Source organism: Podarcis tiliguerta (assembly GCF_965153285.1).
Source record: "Podarcis tiliguerta genome assembly, chromosome: 8".
In the NCBI taxonomy this organism is placed as follows: domain Eukaryota; kingdom Metazoa; phylum Chordata; class Lepidosauria; order Squamata; family Lacertidae; genus Podarcis; species Podarcis tiliguerta.
The window spans coordinates 19153321-19168742 of record NC_139541.1 but is presented as its reverse complement, the minus strand read 5'-3'; the positions used below and the strand labels follow the sequence as shown (position 1 = coordinate 19168742).

The 15422-nt window shown below is 44.0% G+C and overlaps 1 protein-coding gene across 5 annotated transcripts in view; it reads left to right on the top strand.

The window, feature by feature from the left end:
• The window catches only part of NADK (NAD kinase), a 47575-nt gene that overhangs the window by 278 nt on the left and 31875 nt on the right, over positions 1 to 15422 (top strand). The window contains exons 1-2 of one of the 5 annotated variants that reach the window (XM_083454086.1): positions 37 to 59; positions 9040 to 9239. In XM_083454086.1, the coding sequence (XP_083310212.1) occupies positions 54 to 59; positions 9040 to 9239 (206 nt within the window). In that variant the 5' untranslated portion in view covers positions 37 to 53. Of the gene's footprint in view, positions 1 to 36; positions 60 to 139; positions 176 to 9039; positions 9240 to 13222; positions 13439 to 15422 lie in introns of those variants that run through there. The other 4 variants (XM_083454085.1, XM_083454087.1, XM_083454088.1 and 1 more) reach the window with 4 other exon arrangements.

Here is a 15422-nt window from a genome sequence, read left to right as displayed (position 1 = left end):
GGGGCCGGGGGGGGGAGCTCTGTGAGGAAGGTGCAAGAGGAGGGGAAGGGGGCATGGAGGTGAGGCAAGAGAGGCAGGAGGAGAAGGGGAGGGGCCGGCGCAGGCAGAAATGGGGCTGTGGGGCAGGAGGGGCTGGAGAGTGAGAAAGGAAAGCGGCATGGGGCAGGAGGGGCTGGTGAGTGTGCGGGATATTGGGCAGGAGTGGGTGGGATGTGTGGGGCAGGAGAGACTGGTTAGTCTGGGAGGATATGGAGCAGGAGGGGTGGAGTGGGTTGGGGGGGTATGGGGTAGGAGCGGGTAGTGAGTGGGAGTATGGGGCAGGAGAGGCTGGTTAGCCTGGGAGGATATGGGGCAGGAGGGGTGGAGTGGGGTAGGGGTGTATGGGGTAGGAGCGATTAGTGAGTGGGAGTATGGGGCAGGAGAGGCTGGTTAGTCTGGGAAGATATGGGGCTGGAGGGGTGGGGTGGTGGTGTAGGGCAGGAGGGTCTGGTGAGTGAGAAAGTAAACGACAGGAGGCACTGGTGAGCGTGTGGGGATATGGGGCAGGTGGGGCTGGGGGCGTTATGAGGCAGGAGGGGCTGGTGAGTGTGGGAGTGTGGGGCAGGATGAGTGTTGGGGGTATGGGGCAGGAGGGGGTCGGATGTGGGGAGTATGGGGCAGGAGGGGTTGGTGAGTGTAGCAGGGGTATAGGGCTGGAGGAGTGAGGAGCTAGTGAGCGAGAGAAAGGAAAATGGAAGTATGGGGCAGGAGAGTGGGGGTGAATTAGGAGGGGGTGAGAGGAAAGGTGGCAGGGTGTGAGAGAAGTGGGTGTATGGGGCAAGAGGGGGCAGGCATGAAGAAAGGGCATGGGGTTGGTGAGAGATAGAATGGGGGTACAGTATGGGGCTGGAAGACCATGAGGGGTTAGGAGGGGAAAACGAGATAAGCAACAAATGATGAACACTGACAGGGAGTATGACAGAATAAGGAGAAAAAGAGAATGGGGAGAGATCTGACACCACAGGGTATGTGGGTGCAGGTGGGAACTTCTAGAGAGTTTGGGATGGGGATTTGAAGATGGAGTGGAGCTGAGGGATGAGCTTGGATGTTGAAGAAACTTGAGTTTTATCTAAATTTAACTTTTGGCACTATTGGGTGGATTTTTCATTGTTACATAAATCAAGAGAAGTGGAAAAGAGCCACACAACTGTATTTAACTATGTTTTCTAGTCAGCTCAGTTTCTTTTCCCAACTTTTTGGCTCTTGATTTTTTTCCATTCCTGACATCTGTTGGCTGTGCCCATAGAGGGCTTGATAAGTTGAAAACTGCTTTCTTGTTGTCTGCAAAAGCAGTAGGGTCTTGTGACAAAAAACATCAGTTTTTGTTGGTAAATGTCAGTTCAAAGATGGAAATTTGTCAGATTTTTTTTTTCATTTTGACAAGGTTGCAAGTTTTACAGAAAGGCAAAGTAACAATGGTGACAAATTATCAGCATTTCACAAGTGTTCAGACCTGTCCTGCTTGGTAATGGCATAATGTTGGTTGGTTGTATTAAATGTCTAAACAAACCCACAGCTGTATCCAAAATTCATTCTTGGCTTATTGCTCATGGTTTGTTTGGAGAAAACAAATCATGAGCCTAGGTGCGGACAAAACATGGTTAAATCAAACCATGGTTTAGCTTCTGGCAGTATGGTCATGATTTTCTCCCTGTGCACTAGCACGCTTGCTCATTCATGGTAAGCCATGGTTTGTTTTTGCGTTACAAGCAAACTGGGTTGGTGACTCTTTTCAGACATTAAGCCAAATTATGGTTAAGGAAGCTTAGTGATGGTTTGGCATGGTGTCTGCACAGGCAAACATTGTTTGTGATCAGATAGTAAACCAGAATTGAAAACCATGGTTTGTGCTAGGTTTGTGTGGTTACTCCTTTGATAAGACATACTTACAGCCATAGCTCTGCTTGTGGAGCAAACTGAATTTATTTCAAGGCTTGCCTGTTGGGCAGTACAAACCATGGTTTTGCCTGCATACTGCTCATTTAATTTTCATCCTCCCAGCACTCCTTCTATTGTATAACTAACTCCAGACATAGCACTTTGACTATAACTAGTTTGCCAATTCAGACATTACATCAAACCATTGTTAGCAAAACTATTCTAACTCTATAAATTATATCCATTTCAAACCAAGATGTTCAAACAGAGCCACTGACTTGCTTTTGAGATCACTAAGTGAACTTTGGGAGTCACACTTCATCTTGAAATAGGAGAGCCAACCCTTTTTTCCTTTGCACCATTCTGGCTTCTAAAGTTTGCAAAACGTCAGTGGTTACATGACTTTAGAAGCCCTGATGCTCTAAGACAACAACACTGGAATACATTTTGGGAAGTTACTTAATTTGAGGAAGGGCAGCCTGAAACCTTGGTCTTGTGTTTTCTGGACTATTGACAGCAATGTTTCCTGTTTCTTATCTCTTACGTAAGAGTTCAGTAAACTGGCAGCAGGAACAGGAAATTTTGAGTCTGCAATGCATTCAGAAAAATTGTTTCTGTCGTGCATTTGGAATATACAAACAGCATGGTCCAGCAAATCCAAAACTTTCCTTTAGTTCTTCAAGACCAGCAGTGGTGTCTGGTGCCCATTGGGTCTGGTAGGGCAGTAGGCAGGGAGACCAATAGTAGGTGGCGCTGGAGTTAATGGCAGGCAGAACCACCGCCTGACTGATTGTAAGAAGACAGGCAGGTGAGGACTGGCTGAGGGCAGATTGAGGTTGGTGAGGCAGTGCCCCATTTGCCCTCATGGAGCAGCCACCCCTGAGGACCTGAGATCAAGTTCTGCCTTTACTGAAATGTTACAGGGTGACCTCAATGTTGTGTTTATTTCAGGTCGCTCTCAGTGTAAAGTCAAATGTAGTGAAGTCTTGAAAGTGTGGTTTAAGCTAAATTACTGTGATAGAGAGAGACAAGGAAAGAATAAAATTAAAAAGTGTATTTTAGCTAGCATTCTCATATTCTGTGTGCTGAAAAGGGAAAATGTTTGGGTTCCTGAGAAGTAGTGTGTTAACTACTGAATAAAGCATTTTATTTGCAAAAAGGGAGACTAAGAGCGAGATAAAGCGCTTTCTTGTTCTGCTTTCTGAATGCCCCACTGTCCTCTTGTGTTATATGAGTTATGGTGAGTTCTTAATTGTGTAATGTATAGGCCGACGTCGTACAGGGTAATCTAGTTCTTCTGGCCAATTAATGATGGCATGAGCAAATGGCTGTCAGAAATATTTTGAACCCTCTATGGAGTGCTATAGTATATCATGTGACCTCCACTCTGCAGGCACAACCTGAATATCTTTGCTCATCAAGTGAAATTACTGAGGGAGAAAAATGACCTATTTCTTAACACTTCTATATTTATTGTATTTCTATCACACCTTACCTTCAAGGAACTCAGGGTGGCCCAAATAATTCTTCTCTCCCTCTCCCTTTTACCCTCACAGGAACTCTGTGAGTTAAGTTAGGCTAAGGAAGACACAATGACTGACCTTAGGTCACTTCAGTGAGCTTTGAGACTCAGTGGGGATTGGAACGCAAGACTTTCTGAGTATAGTCTTATACTCTAACCCAGATGTTGGGAACATTCGGCCCTCCAGACATTGCTCCCATCAGCCCCACCATGCATGGTACTTGTAGTTCATCAACATATGGGTTACCTTAATGGCTCACTTTATTGTTCTTCCAGGCAACACCTGTTTGTTTTCTCCCCCCTGGGTTTTTATTTGCTATTCTATAAAGCATTCTGTAGAGTGAAGTTTCTGCATAAAGTTTCTTTTAGTAGGGTAGGAAGCCCTCTTTATTCTACAAATTCCTGTAGAACAGTAAAATAAGCCCTCTTTAGGTTGTTGGTCCTACAAACTTCTGTACAAATTGCACTTTGCAAAGAACTGTCAATGCCTGCATTCTTGTCCGTTGTTTACAAAGTGGCATGACCCCCTTGTAGCATCAGGGAGCTAGTCTACTTGGGTGCAGCATCGCCCCTGTGCTTCTGCAGTCCTCCTGCGTAATGCAATATTGGGTTGAAGACTACTCTGAAAGTTGGCTAGGCTCCATATAGTGATATACAGTGGTACCTCAGGTTGCATACGCTTCAGGTTACATACACTTCAGGTTACAGACTCCGCTAACCCAGAAATAGTACCTCAGGTTAAGAATTTTGCTTAAGGTTGAGAACAGAAATCATGCTCTGGCGGTGCGGGGGCAGTAGGAGGCCCCCATTAGCTAAAGTGGTGCTTCAGGTTAAGAACAGTTTCAGGTTAAGTACAGACCTCTGGAACTAATTAAGTACTTAACCCGAGGTACTACTGTAATTCTGGCCACTTTTGTATGATGTCCTACCTGATCTGAAACTTTTCAAGGCTTTCCCCTCAGATGTTGCCTGCTCCTTGAACTTGGGAACCATCATGCAAAATTTCGTTGTGGTATCCGCAGAAATGTCCATAGTGGCATAGTGAGCAACAACTTTCCAAAATACATTGCAGAAGTATGAAAAGCAGAATTTGGAGATGATCACCTCTCCACTTGAACATAAAGCCATTTCCAATATAAAGCCATCAGAGGACTATTTCATTAGGCCCTTTACTGGACAGGGATGAGGAACATCTGTGGCCCTCCAGATGTTGCTTGACTCCCAGCACCCATCAACTCCTGCCAGCATGCTCAGCAGTCAGGAATTATGGGAGTCATGGTTCAGTCACATCTGATCGGCGCCTGGTACACCAGAGTTTGTTTTTTGGCAGTCTCAGAAAAATTAGCATGATACGCCTCTTTAAGGGACAAATAAAAAAGAAGTCTTTATTGACTTTGCAGCAGGGATGGCTGTCCTCAGCGGAACCCCTGGCAGGTGCTCTCTGAGTTAACACCATACCCTCCAACATTTCTCCAGTTAATATAGGGATGTCCCATTCCATAATGATAATTTTACTATTTATATCCCACACATCTTACTGGGTTGCCCCAGCAACTCTGGGCAGCTTCCAACATACATAAAAACATAATAAAACATTTTTAAAAACCTTCCCTATACAGGATTGCCTTCAGACAGCTCAGGGGTTGGATAACTCCATATCCTCCAACATTTCTCCAACGAAAATAGGGACATATCTGGGATCAAATAAAAAACTGGGCTGGCTTCTCTAAATCAGGGACATCCGTGGAAAATAGGGACACTTGGAGGGTCTGGTTAAGAGAGGACCAGTGGGGCCTCTCTTTCTTGCCCTACAAGTGGACTTGGAGCCCTTTTTCTTGGTTTGGGGGTTGCTTGTTTTGATGACCCTGTGAAGTAACAGATTAACCCATAAGGCAGGGCTCACCAACGTTTTTGGACCAGTGGGCACATTTTGAAGTTTGAGCATGTGCTGGGAGCCCCAGTCACAACATGGCTGCTGTAGCAGGTGGCAAAACATAAACATTAGAGAGATAGCCATTCCCAATAGGCTTTTGTTTACCATGGGAAGTCAGCTATGTCCTGCTAGTCTTGATTGTGGGGGTCACACACTGTTGATTTTACTTGCAGACACATACACACACACACACAGGCTGTTGTTGTAATAATAATAATAATAATAATAATAATAATTATACTCCACCCACCTGACTGGGTTGCCCAAGGCACTCTGGGTGGCTTCCAACATAAAAACTAAATATCAAGGATTAAAAAGCAATCTAGGAACAACAGGAAGTGTTTCTCAGAACAGTGGTACCTCGCAAGACGAATGCCTTGGAAGACGAAAAACTCACAAGACGAAAGAGTTTTTCGTTTTCTGAGTTGCTTCGCAAGACGGATTCCCCTATGGGCTTGCTTCGCAAGACGAAACGTCTTGCACCTTTTTTTTTAAACCGCCAATGCATTCCTATGGGAAACCGTCAATACACAGTGGTGCTTCGCAAGACGAAAAAACTCGTAGAACGAAAAAACTCGCAGAACGAATTAATTTCGTCTTGCGAGGCACCACTGTACCAGGATAAATATACAAGGTGGCCACACTTCACTTACTCTCATTTCACAGAAATCTCTTAGAAAGTACCTGCACTTTTTGCCCCATAACTTACTTTGAAGCAGAGCTAGAGACTTTTAAAAAAATGAAAGCTCAGAGTTTGAGGCACCAGTGAAAGCCTTTGTGGATGCTGGGCTGGTGACCTCTGCTATAAGGTGTGGTTAAAATATGATTAGCTTTCCCTGGTTTAATTTTTGTACATGTACCACCTTCCTTTCTCCTTTGATTTCTTTGAGCTGTAGCCAACTAACATCTACTTGCAGCAGTAGACCCATTGAAATTAATGGACCCAAGTTAGCCATGTCTATTAATGTCAATAGATCTACTGTCACTGGATAAAAATGTCACTGTGCCAATACATTTTTATTGTATTGGTTTTTGGGTTTTTTTAAAGCTATGGAACTATAGTCAACACTTCCCCACCCCCCCAAAAAAAACCCTAGTATCTGGAGGGCCACAAGAACATCTGGAGGGCCACAAACATTCTCACTCCTGGCAACGCAGAATATGTGCTCTTGTTGCAAAATTGACACTAAAGAAAAGCTTTAACCCACTGGAGCGGCTTCATTTTATTGTGATTTATATATGTTGTGTGTGTGTGTGTGTTCTTACCATAGTTTGTAGTTTCAAAAGGCCACTGGCTCAATATATTTTGCGCAAGTAGCACAGAAAGCCTATTTGTTGTTTTTAAGAAGCCCACAATAGTTATTTCACAAATTATGAGGCTGAAACAAGCCATTACAGAACTGCTGACATGAGCTGGAATCACTTCATGCTTAAGCTGTGTGATGATGAAGAAGCAGAAGAAGAAGAGGAGGAGCAAACATTGAAATAATAATACTTTTGCCTCCCCTGCTAACATAATGCAATATATTCCTCTCAGGCGTAGCACGGTTTTGCTTGCATTTAAGCATACCTTGGCTGCTGCTGCCTTTTCCTTTTTCAAAGTATTCATAAGGCTGTACAGTACTTCTCAGTCTGTATTGGAGAGGGACCAATCAGAAGAAGGTCGGCTTGTTAAATGAAATGGCAGAAATTATTTTAAAACTTGAAATGCACCAATCTCAATGAGGCTAGCACCTGTGTGTGGTCTGAAAATTTCAGAATGCTTATAGCCGAGACCGAAATCCATGTGCTGTTTTAATAGTCAGAATTTCCACTGCCTCCACCCCTTTTTTATTATACATTGTAGATTTTTGTATCCTGCTTATTGAAATGTCGACAGCACCCACTTCCCCATTTCAAGAGCTTGACCCAAGTAATACCTTTTAAAATGAAGACTCAAAGGAGAATTTAAGCTTGGAAACGAGAGGATACATGCTAGGAGGAAATGATTTCTCTGTATTTTAACTGAAGTACACTGGTGCCCTATAGGGATTAAAGAAGCAAAAAAAGTCTTAAGCCGTCCAAGCGCCAACACTCCCAGCAACACTCAGACTTAGTTATTACTTCATTTATAACCCACTTTTTCCTCCAAAGAGCTTAACATACATGGTGCTCCCTCTCCCCATTTTATCCTCACAACAACCCTGTGAGGTAGGATAGGCTGAGAGGCTCAAGGTCACACAGGGAGCCTCATGGATGAGTGGGGATTTGAACCCTGGCCTACCAAATCATAGTCCAGCACACTAACCATTGCACCACTTTGGCATCTCCTTAAGGAGAAGAGGGACATGTTCTGCCTCCACGGTCAGAGGCACTATCCCTTTGCATGCTAGGTTGCTGGGAATATCAAGTGGAGAGGGTGGCTGTTGTGCTCAAGTCCTGCTTGCGGGTTTCCCAGAAGCATTGCGCTGGCTACTTCTTTGAGAACAGGATGCTGCACTCGATGGGCCTTTGGCCTGATCCAGGAGGCCTCTTGTGTATATATAGGCAGGTGACCTAGCGAAGGTGTGAATTGTTGCCCTCCTTGTGTAACATCCAGCCAGGCACCGCATCCCTATAACGACAGAGAGACCCAGAAAACCAGAGGGAGGCTTGCTTTCACACACACACAAAAAATGTAAATTGGACAACCAGCTCAGAAGGCATCAGGAACGCCTTGTACCCTTTTCTCATAAACTGTTTTAGGAAACTCAGGGCTGTGTTTGGTGAAGCAAGGGCTGAAATGTATACAAAGCTGTAATAAAAAATGTAATTGATATGAATGCAGTTGCGCTCAAGTTGCATTGGGGTGAGAAGGGATGCCGTGAAGGGAGGGAGATGATTCGACAGCAGACAGAGCTCTATCCAGCCAGGCGAGCAAGAAGAGGCATTATCAGAGTTCAGTGACACAGCCAGGCAAAAGCACTTGAGCTGAGCCAGTGAGGGGTGTGGCCGGGGAAGAGTCCTGAGGGCCAGATGGAGATGCCTGGAGGGCCACATTCAACCCCTAGACTGAAGGTTTACCCAGCAGTGCCTTAAGGCCTCGTGGAGGATACAAAACTATACAGTGGTACCTCGGGTTACAGACACTTCAGGTTACAGATGCTTTGGGTTACAAACTCCGCTAACCAGGAAGTGGTTGCTCTAGGTTAAGAACTTTGCCCCAGGATAAGAACGGAAATCACGCGCCAGTGGTGCAGCGGTAACAGGAGGCCCCATTAGCGAAAGCGCACCTCGTGTTGAGAACCGTTTCAGGTTAAGGAACGGACCTCTGGAACGAATTAAGTTCTTAACCCAAGGTACCACTTCTTCTAATATGATGTGTTCGTGGCATGATTAGTACAGGTGGCTGTGCTCAGAGCGGACCCATCTGAAATCACTGGACCTAAGTTAGTCCTTGTCGCAAATTTCAGTGCATCTACTCCATGTGGGACTAATGTTGGAAGCATCCTGGAGGCAGCATATCTCTTTGTATCTAGGCTGGATCCATGTGTTTGAGAAAGACTCTTGCCTTTATGGCTACGAAACTGAATGCTGGGTTAGCTGGTCCTTGGGCTCCCATCCAGCAAAGTAGCTATTCTGTGGGTCTTGACCTGTCATTGGTTTTGAAACCTAACATTCACCTGAACCCTGCTTTCTTTCTTCCCAGGAAAGTTATTTTCTGAGAATGGAGATGGAGCCGGAAGCCTTCAGCCCTGGGGGGGACGATGCCAGCTCAGACTCCACCTGCTACCAATGCTCCTCATGTCGGGCCGACGAGGAGCGGAGCTGCGCCAACTCCATGCGTGGGCGGGCCAAGACGCGCAGCTTGTCTGCATCTCCGGCCCTAAGCAGCACCAAAGAATTCAGGTATGAAGCCAGGGGCACTGAATTGACTCACGTAAATCTATGCCACCTGCTGGCTGCTAAGCTACATTTGTGCATATGTGCCAGAGGTTGCCCATTGTCAGAACTCCCATAACTTTCTGACGGTAGGAAAGGAACCCTGGCAATCATCTTCTGAACATCTGAAGATCTTTGCCCTTTGTTAACAGGGATGTCTGTGCAACAAGATCCTGTCCAAACACAGAGAGGTGGTATTTTATTTTATTTTTAATATTTCTGTACCATTTATATTAAAAGATCTCTCAGAGCGGTTTGTAAATGTTTTGTAAAAAAAAAGAAAGAAAGCATATTTAAAACAATTTAAAACAGAGAAACCAAATTGCAGAGTCCTAGAGCAGAAAAGTTACAGGGAAATGTCAAGCAATTAAATCGGGTTTTCTTCTCTTATATAAATTAGAACTCACAGACATCCGGTGAAGCTGAATGTTGGGAGATACAGAACAGATAAAAGAAGGGGCTTCTTCACACAGCACATAGTTCAACTATGGATGCCCACTAACTTGGATAGCTTTTTAAAAGAATTGGGCAAATTCATGGAAGTTAGGACTATCAATGATTACCAGCTATGATGGTTATGTTCTGGCTCTATGGTTAGATTGCTTCCAAATACCAGTTACTGAGAGGGGAGAGTGCTCTTGTGCTTGAATCCTGCTTGTAGGTTTCCTAGAGGCATCTGGTGAGAGCAGGATGCAGGATTAGATGGACCAGTAGCCTGATGTAGGAGGTTCTTATGTTCTTACTAAACAATGAAGGCATCCAATAGTTCGTGCCTCCTGAATAATGGAGAGGAAGGCATTCCAGAAGTAAGGGACCACCACAAAGAAGGCCCTGCTTACATGCTTCTGCCAGATGTCTCTGTAGGTCATGGCTTAGCAAGGCCCCCTCAGATTACCTTTGTGATCTACTCAGCCGGTATCAGGGAAGCCTCTCCTTTAGGTAATCTAGTCCCAAGTTGTTCAAAGCTTTATTTGTTCATAACAAAATATTGGATTGCTCAATAGGCTAACAGGCAGTCTGTGCAGTTCTTTCAACACTGGTTCTTTCAACACATATGCATGACAAGAGGCTCCAGATCAGTATCCTAGCTGCTGCAGTTTACACCAGCTGAAGTTTCCAAGCCTCAATGGTAGCCCCATATAGAGCTCATTATGAGAATCTAATTGGAAGGTGCCAATGTATGTATCATAGTGGTCAGGCTATCTCCATCCAGGATAGGCATACTAACCATAGGTGGCAATATGTGCTCCTTGCTGTTTGAGACAATGTGTGTCCCAAGTGACAACGCTGAATCTAGGAGGACGCCCCCACCCAAACTACATACCCATTCAGGATACGCAAACTTCCCAACTTCCAAATCTGGGAAACCAGTTACCCACAGAGCCTCCGCCACCCAGCTCTTCACTGCAGACAAGCCCCGGTTCAGGTCATGCTCAGCCTCTCCTGATTCAGATGTTGCCCAGAAATAGAACTGGATGTCATCAGCATATTTCTGGCACCTCGCCAAAAAAATAAATAAATCTCCTAATGACTGCTCTGAGTGGTTGGTCCTATAGGTGTTAAATAGCATTGGAGAAAAGTTGGTTCCCCCTGCAGTACACTTTGTCAAAAGACCACAAGGTGGCCTAGAACTTAGAACATAACAAACAGTGTGTGTCAGTGCACAACATAATAGCCTTATATAGCAAAACAATTAAAAATTAAAATTAATAGTAATAAGCAGTGAATGTAATACGCTGGTCACGTAATGCATACTTACTAAGCAGCATTGTCAACTTTTACACAGTATCGTCCTGTCAATCTGGAGTGCAATAACATCAGTTATTACCTCTTTTTGTTGGGTGCAACTATAAAGCAGCATATCTAAAGCAGTATATCTAACAACAGCCCTCTGAAAAATAAGTGAGCGGGCAAATCAGTAGCAGGCTATCTAAACTGTATAAAGTCCTTCTAAAGTGTATAGTCCTTCCACCATCTCTCTTCCACTTTCATGGGAGTGCAGTTCTTGCCCCCTAATGGTACCCCAGGAGGGGAGACACCAGAGGGGTAAGTACCCTGTGGCATCTCCCCCTTGATTTTTTTTATACAGCTTTATAATTTTGCGATGACCTTTACACACACACACACACACACACACACACACACATATACATGATGGAAGCCTACCAACTTGTTCTCAAGACAGCCAGGATGGAAAACCGCTTTTCGCCAAGACATACAACCAGGAAAATAAGGTTGTAAAAATCCACTGTAGCTCAGTGGTAGAGCATCTGCTTTGTATGCAGAAAGTTCCAGGTTCAATATATGGCAGGCATGTCCAAAGTCCATTTCGGGGGCCTAATCCGGCCCATTGGCTGATTTAATCCTCCCCCCGTGGCAGTGTATGTCCTGGGGTAAAATCCTTTAAAAAGCTCAGCATTGTAACAAAAGCTCAACAACTTCAACAACTTTGGTCTGCCCTCATGCAAGTTCACTTCATTAAATCTGGCCCTCTTTGAAAAAAGTTTGGACACCCCTGATCTATCTCATCTCCGGGAAGTGTTAAGAATTTCGCCTGTCTGAAATCTGGAGAGACACTTCCAGTCAGTGCAGCACTGAGCTAGATGGACCAATGGCTTGACTCAGTATAAGGCAGCTTCCTATAAAATTAATGGTGGTGTTGTTGTTGTTGATGATGATAATAATGATGATAGTGTTGCATGCTACCCTGGTCTCTGAGCCAGGGTAGGGCCAGAAGCGGCTTAGTCATGCTGGCCACATGACCCAGAAGCTGTACGCCGGCTCCCTTGGCCAATAAAGCAAGATGAGAGCTGCAACCCCATCGTTGTCCACGACTGGACCTAACGGTCAGGGGTACCTTTACCTTTACCAGACTAGCCTAGCTATTCCAGCAGTTGAATCTGTGCTGGATCCAGGAATTAGAAGGTTTGATTCATGTTATGAGAATAAGATATAAAATAAATGTTCATAAATGTACCAGGCAAACACATACATAAATATATAAACCACATGACTGAAACTGTACAGGAAAATAATCCTGAAGTCATTTTGACTCTCCCAGTGACCTCAAATATTCCTCTGCTGTTTGGATAGAAATGGGAAAAGCCTCCTCATTGTCTCTGTGCTCACAAATCCTGCCTTAAGGGCACATTTGGGTATGAATAGGGTGAGCCTGTGACCTGGACTCAGGAATTAAGTATTTATCATCACAAAAGAATGGCCAGGCTCCCAAGCAAACTCATCAACAGGTTTCCTGCCAGTCAGGATTCTGCTGTAGACGGCCCCTTCTGTGATGTATGCATGATGTATTGGGGGGTGGTCTTGGGCTCCAGGGTGGGCAATTTTAAAAGTCTTTATAACAGGCTTGCACACCATTGTTCTGGGTTTCTCCTCCCTCCTGCGTGTGGTGATTGAGCACCCTGTTGCAGCAGTTAATAAAGATCAGGCTTGCTAGCTGCTTTGCTTCTCAATATTCTCTGGTTGGCCACTGTTATTTTCTCCTACCAATAGAAAACCTACATAAGGACTCTTGGGTACCCCATAAGAGAAAAGGAGCAGTTTTTTTCTCATAACAATTAGATTTTAACATTTGCTGGATCCAGGGATTAGAGGGGTCTGGCACACCCACACCCACACACTCATAACAACAATAATAATGAGCTTAAAGATAAAGTCTGTCTCACTGCATTCAAATGAGGCATCAGGAATTCTATATTTCTTAAAATGACAGCTGGAAAGTTTTTTAATAGCAGGCAGTTTTGTTTCCCCATTAAACAGAACCAGCAGTTGTGTGGTCTCTTGAAGTAGCTTTTTGTGGTTCCAGCTGTATGGTGACTAATGATGGTGCAAAGGTAACTCGCCAGAGATTGCTTGTTGCTCCACAGTATGCAAGTGCTGCCCATTTTCTATCTGATTTGCCAGACTTAATGGCTGTGAAAGCTTGTCACGTGGACAACTGGGACTGCTGGTAATCTGTGCAGGGATCATTGCCCGGGTTGTCATCACAAGAAAGGAAGGTGCTGCTTGCTCGATCGCCAGAGTGCCTGCCTGCCTGCCTGCCTGTCACCTCTGTACAGCTTGAGACCATGGAGTTGCTTAGCAGGTAGAATTCTCTCTCTAGAGTGATAGACGATGGCTGCAATGTGGAGCTTAGAGCTTAAATGAAGGCAAGTTGAAGCTTGGATCTCTTAGGGTGGAAATCTTAATTGTTTGTGGGCCATTGCCTTGCAACAACTCTTAACTTTTTAGCACATCCACCTTTGTGCTACCCTCTCTGTTTTCCTCTTGTCTTTGGTTCTCCTTTCTTCTTCCTCTGTCTCCCCGCTTATAATACTTTAGAGAAGGAAAAGGGGAGGACAATACTGTTGGTGCAACCCATTTTAGGTGCAATCTGGTCATCAGCTGAATCCCACTTGCTGAAAACCACTAATCTAGGGGAAGAAGGGTTTGTGTGCACATGTGTGCATATACTCTCCAGGGTTCTGCAGTGCTGGTTGTAGAAGGCATTTTCCCCCAACCAATGTAATCAGGTTGATGCTCTTTAAGGTAGAAATTGGCATCTGGCTGGCTTGCTCCAAATGTCTTTCTTTACGTGGGGAAAAAGAAACAGAAAAGTAGACAGGAGAAACTGCAAGTGGGTGAAAGGCAGTACTGAAATTTGTGGTTGCAGCTGAGGGTGTAGGAGGTGGCTAGATAAGGGAGTGTCGTGTTTACCTTGAAAGTAAGTCTCACTCACTGTGTATAATGACACTGCTCCCTAGTAAGAGTGTTTTACAATTGCAGCCTTAGTTGCCTAACTTGAATATAACTTTATACTTGGAGAGGGATCAGGAAAGAGATTGTGGCCTGCCTTCACTCTTGGGTTAATTATTTAGTTATTTGCCCCTTAGCTTCTGGTCTCTCTTGTAAAAGTGTAATAGAAAGGTGCTCCTGCTGTCTTGTTGGGGCGGAAGGGAGTAGCAGGACAGTTTTTTTTTAAAAAAAATATCTGATTTGTCCTAATCAAACCAGCTTAGCCACCTTTGCAACACCCAGTACATTAAATCTAAGTGAATCTTGCTAGCTGGCACCTTGCAAAAGAATCTGTTTTTTCTTTTTGCCTTGAGGTGACACGACTTGTGTCTTTTCCTTTAGTACCTGAATTGCAGGTTGCCAGACTGAGCCTTCGTCCTGGCATGAGTGGACTCACGTTTCATAGAATTGTAGAGTTGGAAAGGGACACTGAGGGTCATCTAGTCCAACTCTCTGCAATGCAGGATTTTTTTTTTTTTTTAAAGAAAAATGTATTAGATATTTTATACTTATAAAAGAAAGACAGTAAAAGAAAAACAATGCACAAATTCAACAAACAATACATCAGCAACAAAAAAAGAAAAAAAGAAAAAAATACAATACAACAATGCAACATAAGAAAAAAAATTAAAAAACACAAATCCAAATTTTTGTATCCAGATCTTTCATTAGCTTATTTCCTCGACTTCCTCGCACCTTCCTTTTTTGTATTCTGGTTCAAATTATCTGGTTCAACAAATCCTTTCCCTGTTCTTCAATTTAGTCTGTAATTTATCATAACACAATTTAACTTTCAATTTCCCAATTTAACACATGAACACTTAATGTTCATATAATTCTTAATAACCCTTCTGCTAAAACCATATAACTTCATTCCAATATACTTCTAACATTCATTAATTTTGCAGTATTTCTGTAAATATACTTTAAATTTTTTCCAATCTTCATCCATCGACTCTTCTCCCTGGTCTGCAATGCAGGAATCTTAACCAAAGCACCCAAGACATATGGCCATCCAGCTTCTGCTTTAAAACCTCCAAAGAAAGGTAGTCCACCACCTCCTGAGGAAGTCAGCTCCAGTGTCAAAACAGCTCTTACTGTCAGAAAGTTCTTCCTGATGTTTAGATGGAATCTCCTTTCTTGTAACTTGAAGACATTGCTTCGAGTCCTACCCTCCAGAGTAGGAGAAAACAAGCTTGCTCCATCCTCCATGTGACAGCTCTTAAGATATTTGAAGATCGCTATCATATCTCCAGCCAGTCTCCTCTTTTCCAGGCTAAACATCCCCAGCTCCTTCAACCATATCTCATAAGGCTTTGTTTTCCAGACCCTTGGTCATCTTGGTCGCCCTCCTGTGCA